Here is a 13,882-nt window from a genome sequence, read left to right as displayed (position 1 = left end):
ATTCTGGCATCAACAGCTGGATGTCAAAACCCAGTAGTTCCTCCGTGACCAGACTCAAAACCTGGGAGCACTGCAGTATTATCTTGTGCTTCATAATGTGCAGTACCTCACATAAACTCTGGGCCAAAGTACTGTGGAAGATCCAGACCGCATCTTAGTGGAAGAGATGGACATCAGTGAGGCCCAGCATTGAAATTGCTGTACTCTGCCATCTAGCTGAAGGGTGTGTGTGTGGAAAATGGCTCCCACTAATTCTTGCATCCTCTCGTCCCTCCTTGCCACTGTATCTTAAGGCAGTGTTTTTCAACCACTGTTCCGCGGCACACTAGTGTGCCGCGAGATGTTGCCTGGTGTGCCGTGGGAAAAAAATATTAAACCATGCTTGAATGTCGGAACTGGTTACTAAAATTTTTGAATCCCACCACTGATGTTAAGGACTATAAATAGCTCAGAATATCAGCTTTGTGTTCAGCCAAACAGGCCCAGGTTGCGCACTGAATAAAGTATTTTATAATTTTTCATATTTCTGTTTACTTACTATTTCATAATAAAGTAATTATAAAATACTTTCTTTGTGTTTATTTGATTCCTATTCAAGAGAATTACTTTATATATAGTCAATATAGGCACAGAGTTAAATTTTTTAACATTTTCTAATGGTGGTGTGCCTCGTGATTTTTTTCATGAAACAAGTGTGCCTTTGCCCAAAAAAAGGTTGAAAAACACTGTCTTAAGGTACTGTGTTGGTTTTGGAATGGGGAAGAAGGAGGTATCCATTTACCTAGTTTCCCATACCATACCCACCATCATGATATCTGAACCTAGGAGCTACAGAAGGAAGGGAAATCTCCAAATGCCTAAATGAACCACCATCAGAAGTCTACCCCTGACTTCCTGGATATTAACTATAGTGGTGCTGTGGTTGCTCTACTACCTTCTTGCAGTGATGCAAAGGCAAACTTGTGTACTTTTTCTCTCTGCTAGACTTCTCTCGTGTGAATATGGGCGTTCATAAAGCATTGAGAATATTAAGTGATAAAGTGGATTTGCAGCATTTTTGTGGATATGTTACCATGTTGAATCCTTCCAGTCGACACACAAACAGAAAGCTCAGTGATGCTTCTGATGGAAAAGGTTAGTCAGCAGTGAAGACTATTTGTCTTTGGTGGTCAATGTCTTTGAATTCATGTGCCCTCTTTTAAACAAAAAACAAGGTGTATAAATTTATTGTGTAGAATATAGAAATAAGTACAAAACAAAATCTTCTCTTAAAACATCAACTCTTTAATGTTTTATTTTGAAAACAAAATTGTGTATTTAAGTAGAAGTGATGGAGATCCCTAGTTTCCTTTAATTATTTTAGTGCCAAACCAGATCCAAATAAGATCCTTGTGTTTTTCTTTATTCCTTTATGCCATGCATCTGGATTACTGTCCTTAGGTAAATAGTTTGAGGTACTTTGGGTTCATTATCAGTACATCACATATGAGCAAAATTTGTATATTCTATACATCAGGAGGTAACTAAGCTAATGTTCAACTAAATATTATTAAATATCTTAAATTTAGGTGAGCTTGAATTGGCATCAGGATCTGATGTAAATGGGAGCACAGAATCATTTGAAATTGTTATTGAAGACACATCTGTGGATTCTGCAGCTAAGCAAAGCCCTGAAGGTAAAATCTTACAAATGACCTATATTATTTACTGGAAGATAAAATCTCCCTTAGATTTTTTTGTCCAGTCAGAAATCTAGTATTAAAGTATCTAAACACACAATACAAGCATTGCCTAACATCTCCTCTAGTGCTGTCTTTTAAGCAAATAGTATACATTAACAAAAAAAAAGTTAATGTATTTGACACATTGATATATAGATAATGCAACACTGTTAATGTGTTTTAATACAGACCTCTTAAAGAATCTTTTTTTTGCTCAGAATTGTTTGAAGTGTTCTATCTTGTAAATATTGTGTAAGTTTTAGAAAGAATGGGAGATAGGAACCTTTTGGTACAGTTTAGCTACTGACTTTCAATTTACTGTTCTCTTCAGTAAACTTTTCGGTCTCTTGTTTACATCTTGCAGTACCCACAACAGAACTGGAATGGGTTCCCCTGGAATTATGCTTTGGAATTCCACTCTTTAGCTCTGAATTAAACCGTAAAGTCTGCAGAAAAATTGCTACCCATGGACTATGTAGAAAAGAAAGGTGAGGTTTCTTTTGCCACAGCCATTGTGTGCAGAACTTATCTGTGCTTTGGAAATGCAGTAAATTAAAGTTGAAACTGTAGTACTATATCATGTTATTACATTGTAGGAGTCACTTTTAGGCTCCAAGATACTTGCTATAATATACATTCCCATAGCTCATTAATTATAGCTCAAGTCCTAGGAATATTTGGCTGCTATTGTCAGCGTGGGCATCATACAATAATGTATCGTCTGTGAGCGGAGATTAGGCTAATTAAAATCTTGCCTTGCAATTTATCTTTATTGTAGATTAAACTTCACATTGCAATTGATTAATATAGCAGAATGTTTTTTGAAAGGAATTTTATTTTAGTTTGCAGACTATAAGAAATTGGATTTCTGATGGTAATTTGTTTCATCTCTTGTTCAATGAGGTCTCTGACAGACAATTTTAATTGCAACTGTTTCACTGAAATGCAGCACCTTCGATTAGATTATATTTCTCAAATTAATGGTGGCTTCTCTATGTGTGGATAAATACAGTCCTTTGTAGAGGGAAGTAGCCATAGAGAGCCTTTACACAGGCTTTCCTCTCATCATCAAAATACTAGCAAAACTCAAATTCCGTAAGAGCTAATAATGTAGTAGCTTTACTGCATTTGATTTTGGGAAGGCAATTCTTATGCACTTATGGACTTAAGTGATGGCCACTGATCTTTATTCCTCATTTTGAAGGTGGCTTTTCATTATAGTTCATGTATTCTTTGGCAAAAACTGTCTGATTTAGGGGCACAATTTTAGAGGCTGTGTTACAGCCACTTGAAGATGTGGCCCTAATAGGCCTCTGCAGTGAGGCTCTTACAGGTAAATAGGTTGCTTGTCACCTTTATTGGAGCCTTTGCTGTGTTGCATTTTAAGAAGTAACTTACCACTGTATATCATGCCTTTCTAGAACGCTCTAGCATAAGAAGCAAGAATTAAGTTTAATATATTACTCATGCTTCATGTACATTATAAATATTGAGTAAAACTTTCAACCACACCTTTGTGTCATAGTAACAAACATAAATAACTTCAGGAAATTGGATATTCACTTGTTGAATGGAACAAAACCCAGGCAGTTAAAAGCAGGGAGTGGGGGGTTGGAGTTTAGCTGGCAATTTACCTCTTATACAAAGATAGTATTACATTATTCTGTTTTATTTTAACAAGTGGTGTTAAGAACCTCTAGAGCTGCTCTTAAGATCATGAGCCTGGTATTCTAGTCCACTACACTATCAATATGCATTGACACATGTGCGCTTTTTTAGACACATGCTATGTTTTACAGCTTTTCCTTTTTTCATTTTGACAGCCTTCAAAAACTCTTGCATTCCAGTAGAAAGCTGTCCCTACAGGTTCTTAACTTTGTTTATTCATTCCAGGTAAGGGAAAAAAATCAAAATATAGGAACTTCTGCATGGTCTGTCCTTTGGTTTTGGCATTTTTGTTAAATGTTGTGTAGACGTTTGTGGCTTATTCACTTTTTAATGGTAGAGCTATTAAGGACATTGTCATATTAAAAATCTCATTATTTTCTGAAATTTTATTGAAATAAGAGGGGGAAAATACCATTGTTTGGTTTTTTTACTTGGTATGTTGTCACCGCTCCATGTATAATCAGTTTCCCCTGTTTGTAAGGGATTTCAAAGCAAAAGGGGAGAGAGAGAGAGATTTGAAACATGGTTATAACATCCTAAATATTATTAAGGGACTCTAGGCAAGTGTACCCTCAGGTACTACATACTAATCTTCTAAACATCAAGTTGACCATATCCCTTTTAAGAGAAATATTTTTATTTAAAACGGTCATTGTTTAGTAATGAAATCTCTTGTCCTAAATTTAGCCAAGTCTGAGTGACAGATGAAACATGCTGTTAAATTCTAGTTTTATTAGTTGAAGAAGTCTGGTGTGTTTCTTCATGTAAACAATGAAGTGATGAGTTAATGTTAAAGAGAAAATGGGTAAAACTCTTTGCTGGCTGGTATTCAGGACAGAGCAGTAACGAGTCTATTAGCTCAGACCCTCAAACAGCAAGTCTAGGAGCCCAGGCCCTCAGACAGGGCAGTGAAGTCAGAAGGCTCTGGTCTGTAGTCAGGACAGAGCAATAATGAGTCTATATGCCAGGCCCTCAAACAGGGCAGGGTAGCAAAGTCCGGAGGCTCTGGCCTGTGTTCAGGACAGAGCAGTAACGAGTCTATTAGTCCAGGCCCTCAGACAGGACAGGGCAGCAAAGTCAGGAGGCTCTGGTCTGTATTCATGACAGAGCAATAAGCGCAAACAGGGTGGGGCAGCAAACAGTTGGGGGTCCTGGCTCTGGCGGACCGCCAACGAATGCAGCCTCTTGGCTTATGGTGGGGAGGCTGCCACCCCAGGGGTAGGGTGGCAGGGGTAGGGAGATGTGGGCCCACCCGACTCCACCGTGTCCCAGCCCAGGGCCCTAACAATGGCGGAGTGGTCTGCCACTAGGTCAGTGGGGAAATCTGGCTGCAACACGCTGGCCAGCTGTCAGTCAGCAACACAACCGAACTATATTTGGCTCCCCTGGGTTACTTCCTACACTTCTGGGTCCTGGGGGTCATCGGCCGTCTCGCTGGGATAAACAGTTAACGGCAGCCCCAGCAATTCCTTGGTGTCTCCGGTGACCCGCAGCTGTGGCAGTCCGTCCAGATCTCGGATGCTACAGCAGTTGCTGTCAGGTCTGAACTCCAGCAGCGGAGGAGAGATGTTCTTCTCTGGCAGCTCCTCTCCAACTGAGCTGGAGGGCCTGCCTTTTATACTTCCGGTTCCTGTCCCGCCCCTCTACTTCCAGCCTGGTGGGTGTGGGTGTCCCGGCTCTGCCCACCAGGGGGCAGTCGCAGCCATCCCTCCGTCCATTTGGGAGGGAGGCCTTCCCCCCTCGCTACAGTACCACTTGTTCCCCACAGGCCCACCTGTCTTAATAAGATTAGGTCTTTTGGGGGATAACATAACCAGATTTGTTATTTGTGCCCAGGCCATTAAAGCTGATCATGCCACTTATAAAAAGGAAACCACCTCCCGTAATATTGTGAATACAGTATGTGTGTCTGTCTCAGACAATGTCAAATTATATGTTGGGGGACCGCTGTTCTCAAATTATTTTTGTCCTGGTTTGCTCTGACACTGGGACTCTGAGACAGCTTTTAATGATGGCTTTGCCCTTTCCTATAATTTCTGAGACTAATAACTATTTTATACAGCACCATAAGTGTGGTACAATGTCTCCCTGTTTTGGCAATAGCTGTTGCTAAGAAGCATTCTGGGTTGTCATAGTCCAGATGCTGTTTTGTCTCTTTCTAATAATAACTTGGACAAGGTGTGAAACTATGAAGGAAACCACTACGCTCACTTTTTGAAGTGGCCCTGCATATTCCCACTTATGGGTAATGTGTTGAATTGTGCAGCCTAATGGTAGAATCGTCTCCAAACAGTGCCTGTTAAAGCACATCTGTGCCGCCTCCTATCCCTCCCCTCAGCATCTTTGAACATTCAGAGGGTGGGGTGAAATAAGGGGGCGGTGGGCACACTACTGCCTGAGTTCCTTCCAGCTACTTACGCCAGATAGAAATGAACTGCTCCAGTCCTTTGGATCAGGTTTTTCCCCGCCTATTCTAGTGCCTTAGATAATTGTTGGTGGTAGCTTATACAGTTAGTGTTTGTAGTTTGTAAAAAGCACTGTCTATACAGCTATTTTTAGAGTGCTAGCACAAGCCGTGCTAGCCCAAGTCTATCAACCTGGGCTGGGACACTTGCTGCTGCAGGCTGTGTAGACATACCCTAAGTCAGGGATTCTGAACTTTTTTCTTTCTGAGCGTGCCCCCTGCCCCATGTGCTATAAAAACCTCACGGTAGGGGCGCTGGAAGAGGGGCCCATGACCCCCCCACTTTTTACTGGCTCTAAGGGCAAGGGACGGGGGAGGGGATGAAGAGGAGCGAACAGGGGGTGGGGTCTTGGACGGGGAAGAAGAACCACGGGAGCGGGGCTTTGGGGGAAGTGGTAGTGCGGAGGCTCAGGGAGAAGGGGTTGGGTGGGGAGGGGCGGGGCCACGGTCTTGGCGCCATGGCCCGCCCACTTTCAGGGCGCTTCCGCTGCTCCTGCTCCACAGCCCACCTATGCCACAACAACTGGTTCTCTGCATATAAAAGCCAGAGCTGGCATTAGGGGGTAGCAAGCAGGGCAATTGCCTGGGGACCCATGTCACAGCGGCCCCCGCAAAGCTATGATGCTTAAACTTCGGCTTCAGCCCTAGGTGGCAGAGCTCAGGACCCTGGGCATCAGCCCCATGCAGTCGGGCTTTGGCTTTCTGCCTTGGGCCCAGCAGGTCTAACGCTGGCCCTGCTTGATGGACCCCTGAAACCTACTCATGGCCCCCCCGGTGGCCCCGGATCCCTGGTTGAGAACCACTGCTCTAAGTGTCTCATAGAAAGCCATTCTCCTTCTGCGTCTTCTGTTTGTCAGACTTTCGCAGTCAGGGCATGTAAGGAGAGGCATCATAGATTGCAGGTGTTCCTGCTTAAGGAACCACTTGCTGCTAAACCATCAGGCTCTGGGAGATCGTCTAATCCAAAGGCTAATAGGTCTGTTTCATCTCCCACTGCCTCATCTAGTAAGGCATAAGATGCCTAAAGGATCCAAGTATGTCGGTTCTGGCTCCTGTTACCATCTCATCAGATCCTCCTGTTAAAGCTACCAGAGTGTTGAAGGCCCTGTCTGTTCAATTGACAGTTAAGGACCCTATGATTAAGCTGTCTGTTCTGACTGTTGCAGTTCCAAATTAAAAAGGGAAGGAGAAGTCAGTCACTGTCAGCAGTGCCAAATGTTGTGGATCAGATTTATTGGTTCCGTCTCATTTGGATATGTTTTCTGTGGTTCAGTCTCTGAGACCGAAGTCTGTTCTGCATTTGGCTTCACGTTTCAGGATTACAGAGTTGAGCCCCTCTCCAGAGCTGATGATCCCTAAGCCTGTCAGACCAGCACCATTGCCTGAATTAACTCTGGTGCCAATGTCTGATCGGAAGAAGACTATTATTGTGCTGGCATGTTCTCATTATGACATCTGACTGTTCGTTGGATCCAAGTGAGAGATTGCTCAGAGCGAGAAGGAGGAAGCCTTCATTGGTTCCGAGAGCTAAATCCCTTTCACCTGAAAAAAGGTGTAAAATGGAAGATATTGTGAGTCTTTTCACAGAGCCATCTTTGCCTCTCTCTCCTAAGACTTCTTGAGGATCGCCAAACAGATCCTTCTCAGCTTTTAGGCATCCTCCAGTGCCATTGCTATCTCTGGTGAGATCAGTAGTGGAATAGAGGTTGGATCCATGGTTAGAAGAGGATAGAGGGAGAGTTAAAAGATCTGAATTGTCCATATTCATGCCACCTAAGTATGGATTCTCTCAACCTCTTGGACAGTTTCTGCTGCCTCATCCTATGTATATGTTCCCAGGTCCCAATTATTGGAGAGGCTGACAGGACTTATTGGGGTGTGCTGCAAGAGTTCTTGAGTCATCCTCCATATGGATGAAGTAGTGATATTCCAACTAATAAGGATCTGTCTTCTGGGGAATCTTTGGATCTGATTCCACCGGATCTGTCTGCAGCTCACATGGTGGTGCCTGACACTTTCTGAGTAAGAGAATGAGGAGTTACTTCCTCTTTTTGAGCATGATTAGATGGGTAAAGAATTTGAACCTAATTTTTCAACTAATGAGCATGTGGGTGTTGCTTCTATGTCTTCTCCTTCTGAGGATGCTTTACTAGTCTATGAATTAGTATATCGTATGGAATCTACTTTGAATTTGCCTTCAGTTGCTGTGGAAGTGGTGTCACATCCAGTATTTGACGTTCTTGGTGGTCCTTCTAGGAATATGATGTTTTTACCTATGTTGGAAGGTTTCTTGCAACCTGCTAAAGGAGTTTGGGCTACCCCTGCTTCTTGTCAGCTTATCTTTAAGAAAACTGACAAATTCTCTGAAATACTGCATGAGGCGTGTTCATATTTTCATACTCACCTGTGTCAAATTCCTTGCTGGTTGCAGCAGCCAGAAATAGATTCAGGTCTGGTTAAGCCTCTTTGACTCCAGATAATAGAGAGGGGGGAAAAGGTCAGGTTTTGTTTTTGTTTTTTTGTTTTAGTGATTAGGGTGACTAATTACCTGGCAGTCATGCCTGTTACCAATTTCATGTGGGGAGAAAATGACTTGTGCAAGAGTTACCAGATGATCAGAGGAGATCATCTCAGGGAGAACAGAGGTTTCAAAAGCCAGCTCCTAAATGACCAGAGGACTTAGTGAATAGGAGCAGCAAACGGGAGTTTAGAGAGGGAGTATAAGAGGCATCTACATGTAACAAACCTACTCTAAATTTAGGCCAATTCTCCCTTCCCTCTCGCCCCTCCCCCTCAAAAAACAAAAAACAAAAACCCTGCAAGAGTAAATATAATGCAGGCAGAAATCCAGCAGCAGAGTGGAGGCTATCCAGTTTATTGCACTGAATGCATCATGTGCAAATATCTGCCTGTGGGCAAGTGGCGTTTTTGTGTGTGCAGTGCAAGCAGTTCATGGGCCTCAGGGACACTGTAGAGACACTTGAGGCCAGAGCGGCAGAACTAAGAGCTAAGGGAGATGGAAGTACACAGAGGAGACTTTCAGGACACAGTAGAACAGTCCCACCCCCAATCTGACAGCCTTTGTGCTGTTGAGGAGGATGAAAATCTGAGTGGAGGAGAACATCAAGCTGGAGCCAAGGGAAACAATCCCTTAGTTATGACATCATCTGGAAGGAATGTCCTGGTATCCTCTTGCACTGAGGACACCTCTCCTAAGGAGAGATCCTGAGTTACTAGGAACAGCCAGGTAATAGCAATTCAATTATTAAAAATATAGATAGTTGGGTTTGTGATGACTGGGAGAACCACATGATCTAGACAGACTTATGTGTGGTACTGGGGAGGAGCCAGTGGTTGTGATACACATAGGTACCATTGACAAAGGGAAAGATAGGAGAGAGGTCTTGGAAGCCAAATTTAGACTGCTAGGTAAGAAATTAAAGTCCAGGACCTCCATGGTAGCATTCTCTGAAATCCTTCCAGTTCCATGCTCAGGGCTGGAAATACAGGCAGAACTGCAGGGTCTCAATGCATGGATGAAGACAATGGTGTAGTGAGGGCAGTTTTAAGTTTATTAAACCCCTTTATTAGAAACTAGGGAACTTTTGGGGAAAGGAGGAGTCTATACAAGAAGGATGGGCTCCACCTAAACCCAGATGGAAGCAGATTGCTGTCATGTAAAATTAAAAAAGGTTGTAGAAGTTTAGTTTTTTGTTTTTTGTTTTGTTTTTTTAAACTAAGGGCTGGGGGAAAACTGACAGGTGCACAGGAGCACATGATTTGGGGAGGAGACATCCCTTAGAGATGAATTTATTAAAGGGGAAACTCTATATCCTAGTAAAGAGGATAGGAAAGACGTTGGTAAAGTGGATGTAGGAACTAGTGAGGAACAATCAAATATAAGAGTCCCATTGAAATAGAACACATGAAGGTAAGCAACTGAATATTGACAAAATGTAAGAAGTGCTTATATATAAATCCTCGAAGCCTAAATACTGAGATGGGTGAACTAGAGTGCCTGGCATTAAATGAGGATATGGATATAATAGGCAACATGGAAACTTGGTGGAATGAGGATAATCAATGGGACACCATTATACCATGGTATAGGAATGACTGAGTAGGTCACGCTGGTGAGGGAGTGGCATTATATGTGAGAGAAAGCAGAGTCAAATATAGTAAAAATCTTAAATGAATCAAACTGTACCATAGAATCTCTATGGATAGAAATTCTGTGCTTGAACAGTAAGAGTATAGCACTGATACACTACCGATCACCTGACCAGGATGGTGACAGTGAAGAGGCAAAAACCACAGTAATAATGGGGGATTTCAGCTATCCTTATATTGACTGTCTATATGTCACCTCAGGAAGGGATGCACAGAAAATTTCTAGACTGATGACACTTTGTACTCCTGTAAGGGTTCCAGGGCTTGTCTTAAACCTGTTCCTATTGGAGAAATCTGCAAGGCTGCTACTTGGAAGTCAGTGCGTACGTTTACTAAACATTATGCCTTGGATTTGGCTTCAAGAGAGGATGCTAGATTTGGTAGAGCAGTGTTTCAGTCGTTATTTAATTAGGACTCTGTTCCCTCCTCCTGAGTTTACAGCATCGCTTGCCAAACTATCCATAAGTGGGACTATGCAGAGCCACTTGAAGGAGAAATTAAGGTTACTTACTAATAACCAGAGTTCTTCAAGATGTCTCTTCATATTCACACATCCCGCACACTATTTCTCAGAGTCCTATCCTGGTTTCTCTGGGTCAGCGATCGAAAGAATTAAGGCAGTAAAGTGCCAGTGCCCCCTTTTATAGCCTCGCCCTCAGAACATTCAAAGGTGAGGAGAGGGCACGTGTGCTCTAACAGGCACTGCTTGGAGAAGGTTCTACTGTTAGGCTGCACTGGCTGGCGCATTATCCATAAATGCGGATCTGCAGAATCATCTCACAGACTCCTAGGCTTTAAGGTCAGAAGGGACCATCGTGATCATCTAGTCTGACCTGCACATTGCAGGCCACAGAACCTCATCCACCCATTCCTGTAATAGATTCATAACCTCTGACTGAGTTACTGAATTCCTCAAATCATGATTTAAAGATACAGAGAATCCATCATTTACTCTAGTTCAAACGAGCAAGTGACCTGTGCCCCATGCTGCAGAAGGCAGCCCCCCACCCCTAGGGTCTCTGTCAGTCTGACCTGGGGGGAAATTCCTTCCTGATTCCTAATATGGTGATCAGTTAGGCTCAGAGCATGTCGATGAGACCCACCAGCCAGATACCTGGAAAGAATTCACTGTAGTAACTCAGAGCACTTCCCATCTAAAGTTGTCTCCAGCTGTTGGAGATATTTGCAAGTAGCAGTCGTAGATGGGCCATGTGCCATTGTAGGCAACCTGAAAGAACTCCAAGTAACCTCAAGTAAGTAATCTTCATTTCTACTTGAAGCAGATTCCTCCTGGAGCGTCAAACAGTAGTTCCAACTAGGTGCATTAAATTAGCCTCAGTCCGACACAGATGGCAGCAGTGCAAGTGGTCTTTGAGGTCCTTTGGGAACTTGTAGCACACATGAGAAGATGGATACCAGTGAACTGACTTAATGTGCTGATGGACAAGGGAGAGTTTGATTTTCAGAGCACTGAAATTCCTTTTGTGAAGAAAGCCTATTTAGATTAGATACCTGTTTCTTAGATACCTGTTTCTTAGACTGAAGAAGTATTGAACTCCTACACAAGCCCTGCTTTAAACTCATTAGAAAAGGAAGAGAAGAAGCTTTTTGCTTAATTCAAATGTCCTGTGATGTAATTCCAGCATACATAGCATTGCAGAAGATAAAATTCGAAGACCAAACATAAAGGATCTTAACATTCTAAATTTTGTATCCAAATGCAAGGAGCACTGGAAACTAGCAAGAACTAGAAGGGGGTAAGTATCGGGGGTAGCTGTGTTAGTCTGTATCTACAAAAACAACAAGGAGTCTGGTGGCACCTTAAAGACTAACAGATTTATTTGGGCATAAGCTTTCGTGTGTTTTTAGAAGGGGGTACTAAATGATGGAGATTATCTAGTGGTGTAATCAGAAATTGGTGGAATGATCCACATATCTGGCATGTAAAGTACAAATGATTTTGTATTTATAAAATACATTGCTCGTGAAATCATATAAAGTTATAATACATAATGAGGCCTGGTCTACACTGGGGGGGGTGTCGATGTAAGATACGCAACTTCAGCTACGGGAATACCGTAGCTGAAGTTGACACATCTTATTCCGACTTACCTCCTGTCCTCACGGCGCGGGATTGACGGCCGCGGCTCCCCCATCGACTCCGCTACCGCCACTCGCTCCGGTGGAGTTCTGGAGTCGACGGGGAGCGCGTTCGGGGAGCGATATATCGCGTCTTAACGAGACGCGATATATCGATCCCCAATAAATCGATCGCTACCCGCCGATACGGCGGGTAGTCTGGACGTACCCTGAAAGACGTGTGGGGGTGTGCTAGAGAATTTGGTGATGAAATACTTTTGGGTAAGGATTCCAGGAATGAAACAGTGGAAGTGCGCGCGCGCACACACACACACACACACACACACACACACACACACACACACACACACACACACACACACACACACACACACACACACACACACACACACCCCTTCACGCTAACCAGAATGAGAGAAATAAATATATCTACACATGCATTGTTGTTTAAGTGCCAACAATGTGTTTCTTGTACAAGATATCAAGGATGACGTGGTTCCTGCTCTGATGAGTGTATAGTCTTAAATAGTCAATGCAAATCAGGTAAAAGGGTGCAAAACTGACAGAGGACGGTTCTATCTTAGAATGACTTGATTGATGAGACACAGTGATTTTAATGAAATGGAGCAGCATTACTAAATGGTTTAGAGGTGTTTGAATGAGAGAGGGTAATCATCTTTCTTTTGAGGGTGTTCCCAATGTAGATGGCAGTCTGGAAAAAAAGAGAGCCTAAGGATAAGAGTAGGAGACTAATAGAAAGAGTCTGCCTTGCAGAGGAACAACATACAGAAATCCCAAGAAGTACAGTTCCTTGGACTTTATGTTTCCTTGCAGGTCAGATGGCTCACATGGGCCTGAAGGTAAGTTTCATGCAAGTTGGAAAGAGAGCACAATTTTGTAAAGATTATTGTACTCTGACACTGGGGCAAACACCAGCTTCAGCTATGTTTTCAGTGGCTAGTTACTTACTAGTAAATGGAATTCTGGTTGAGGTTTTTTTTAATTCCACTTTGGATTTTTCCAGAAGCCTTTTTGGACCCAAGAGAGTTTGTATGTAGACATAGCAGAAGAGTCAAGTAACTCCTGACCCATTCAGTGGCGCATGCACTTACCTATATAAAAATTCAAAATTTCAGTGGCTGAAAGTAGAATTCATAGACCCTCCAGAATGCAGATGTATGGCTTAAATGAGTCAATAGAACTCCAGTTAGTACTAAAGCACCCTTGTTGGTCCTTTGTTCCTATTTAAAAACATTGTATTTTTCCCTTTGTCTTTAGGAAGGTATTTCAACACTGGATCTGCTCTCTGACACCAGTTCAAGTTTGTTTTCACAACCTACTTCTGCAGACATAGGTGTTCCACTTCCTGCCAAGAATCTAATGTTCAAAGAAGGCATGTTATCCGAATGGAATGGACAATCCCCGTCCCCAGTTCTTATTGCAAACGTACTTAAAGAACAAATCAAATAGTTTGGTTTCACCGTGCACTGCTCACTTAATGCCTTTTTTCTTTGTCTATTACGATTAATTTATACTGCAGACCACTAAGAAGTGTTTTGCTGCTGCAGCATAACCCATATTAAAGTAGTGTTTTTAAGTGTGTTGTGTTGCAGTACTGGGGAAACACACTGTATACAACTTGTTATTCGTTGGCGCATTTCCTGCTGCAACAGAAAGCTCTTCCGCTATCAGCACTATATTTGTATCTTGAGATAATCGCTATTTCTTTTATAATTCTAAACACACCCTTTTTAGGCTT

General features: G+C 42.7%; 1 protein-coding gene across 1 annotated transcript in view; it reads left to right on the top strand.

Annotated features, from left to right (window-relative positions):
* Positions 1–13,593, top strand: part of FAM91A1 (family with sequence similarity 91 member A1) — a 55,081-nt gene extending 41,488 nt beyond the window's left edge. Inside the window, exons 20-24 of the mRNA XM_065399200.1 lie at positions 985–1,134; positions 1,569–1,676; positions 2,086–2,209; positions 3,545–3,614; positions 13,402–13,593. Of these exons, the coding sequence (XP_065255272.1) occupies positions 985–1,134; positions 1,569–1,676; positions 2,086–2,209; positions 3,545–3,614; positions 13,402–13,593 (644 nt within the window). The remainder of the gene's footprint in view (positions 1–984; positions 1,135–1,568; positions 1,677–2,085; positions 2,210–3,544; positions 3,615–13,401) is intronic.
* Positions 13,594–13,882: the final 289 nt, after the last annotated feature.

The sequence above is a fragment of the Emys orbicularis genome, chromosome 2, assembly GCF_028017835.1.
Source record: "Emys orbicularis isolate rEmyOrb1 chromosome 2, rEmyOrb1.hap1, whole genome shotgun sequence".
NCBI classification, from domain to species: domain Eukaryota; kingdom Metazoa; phylum Chordata; order Testudines; family Emydidae; genus Emys; species Emys orbicularis.
Note: the sequence above shows the minus strand (reverse complement) of the source record. Positions and strands in the feature narration are given on the sequence as shown.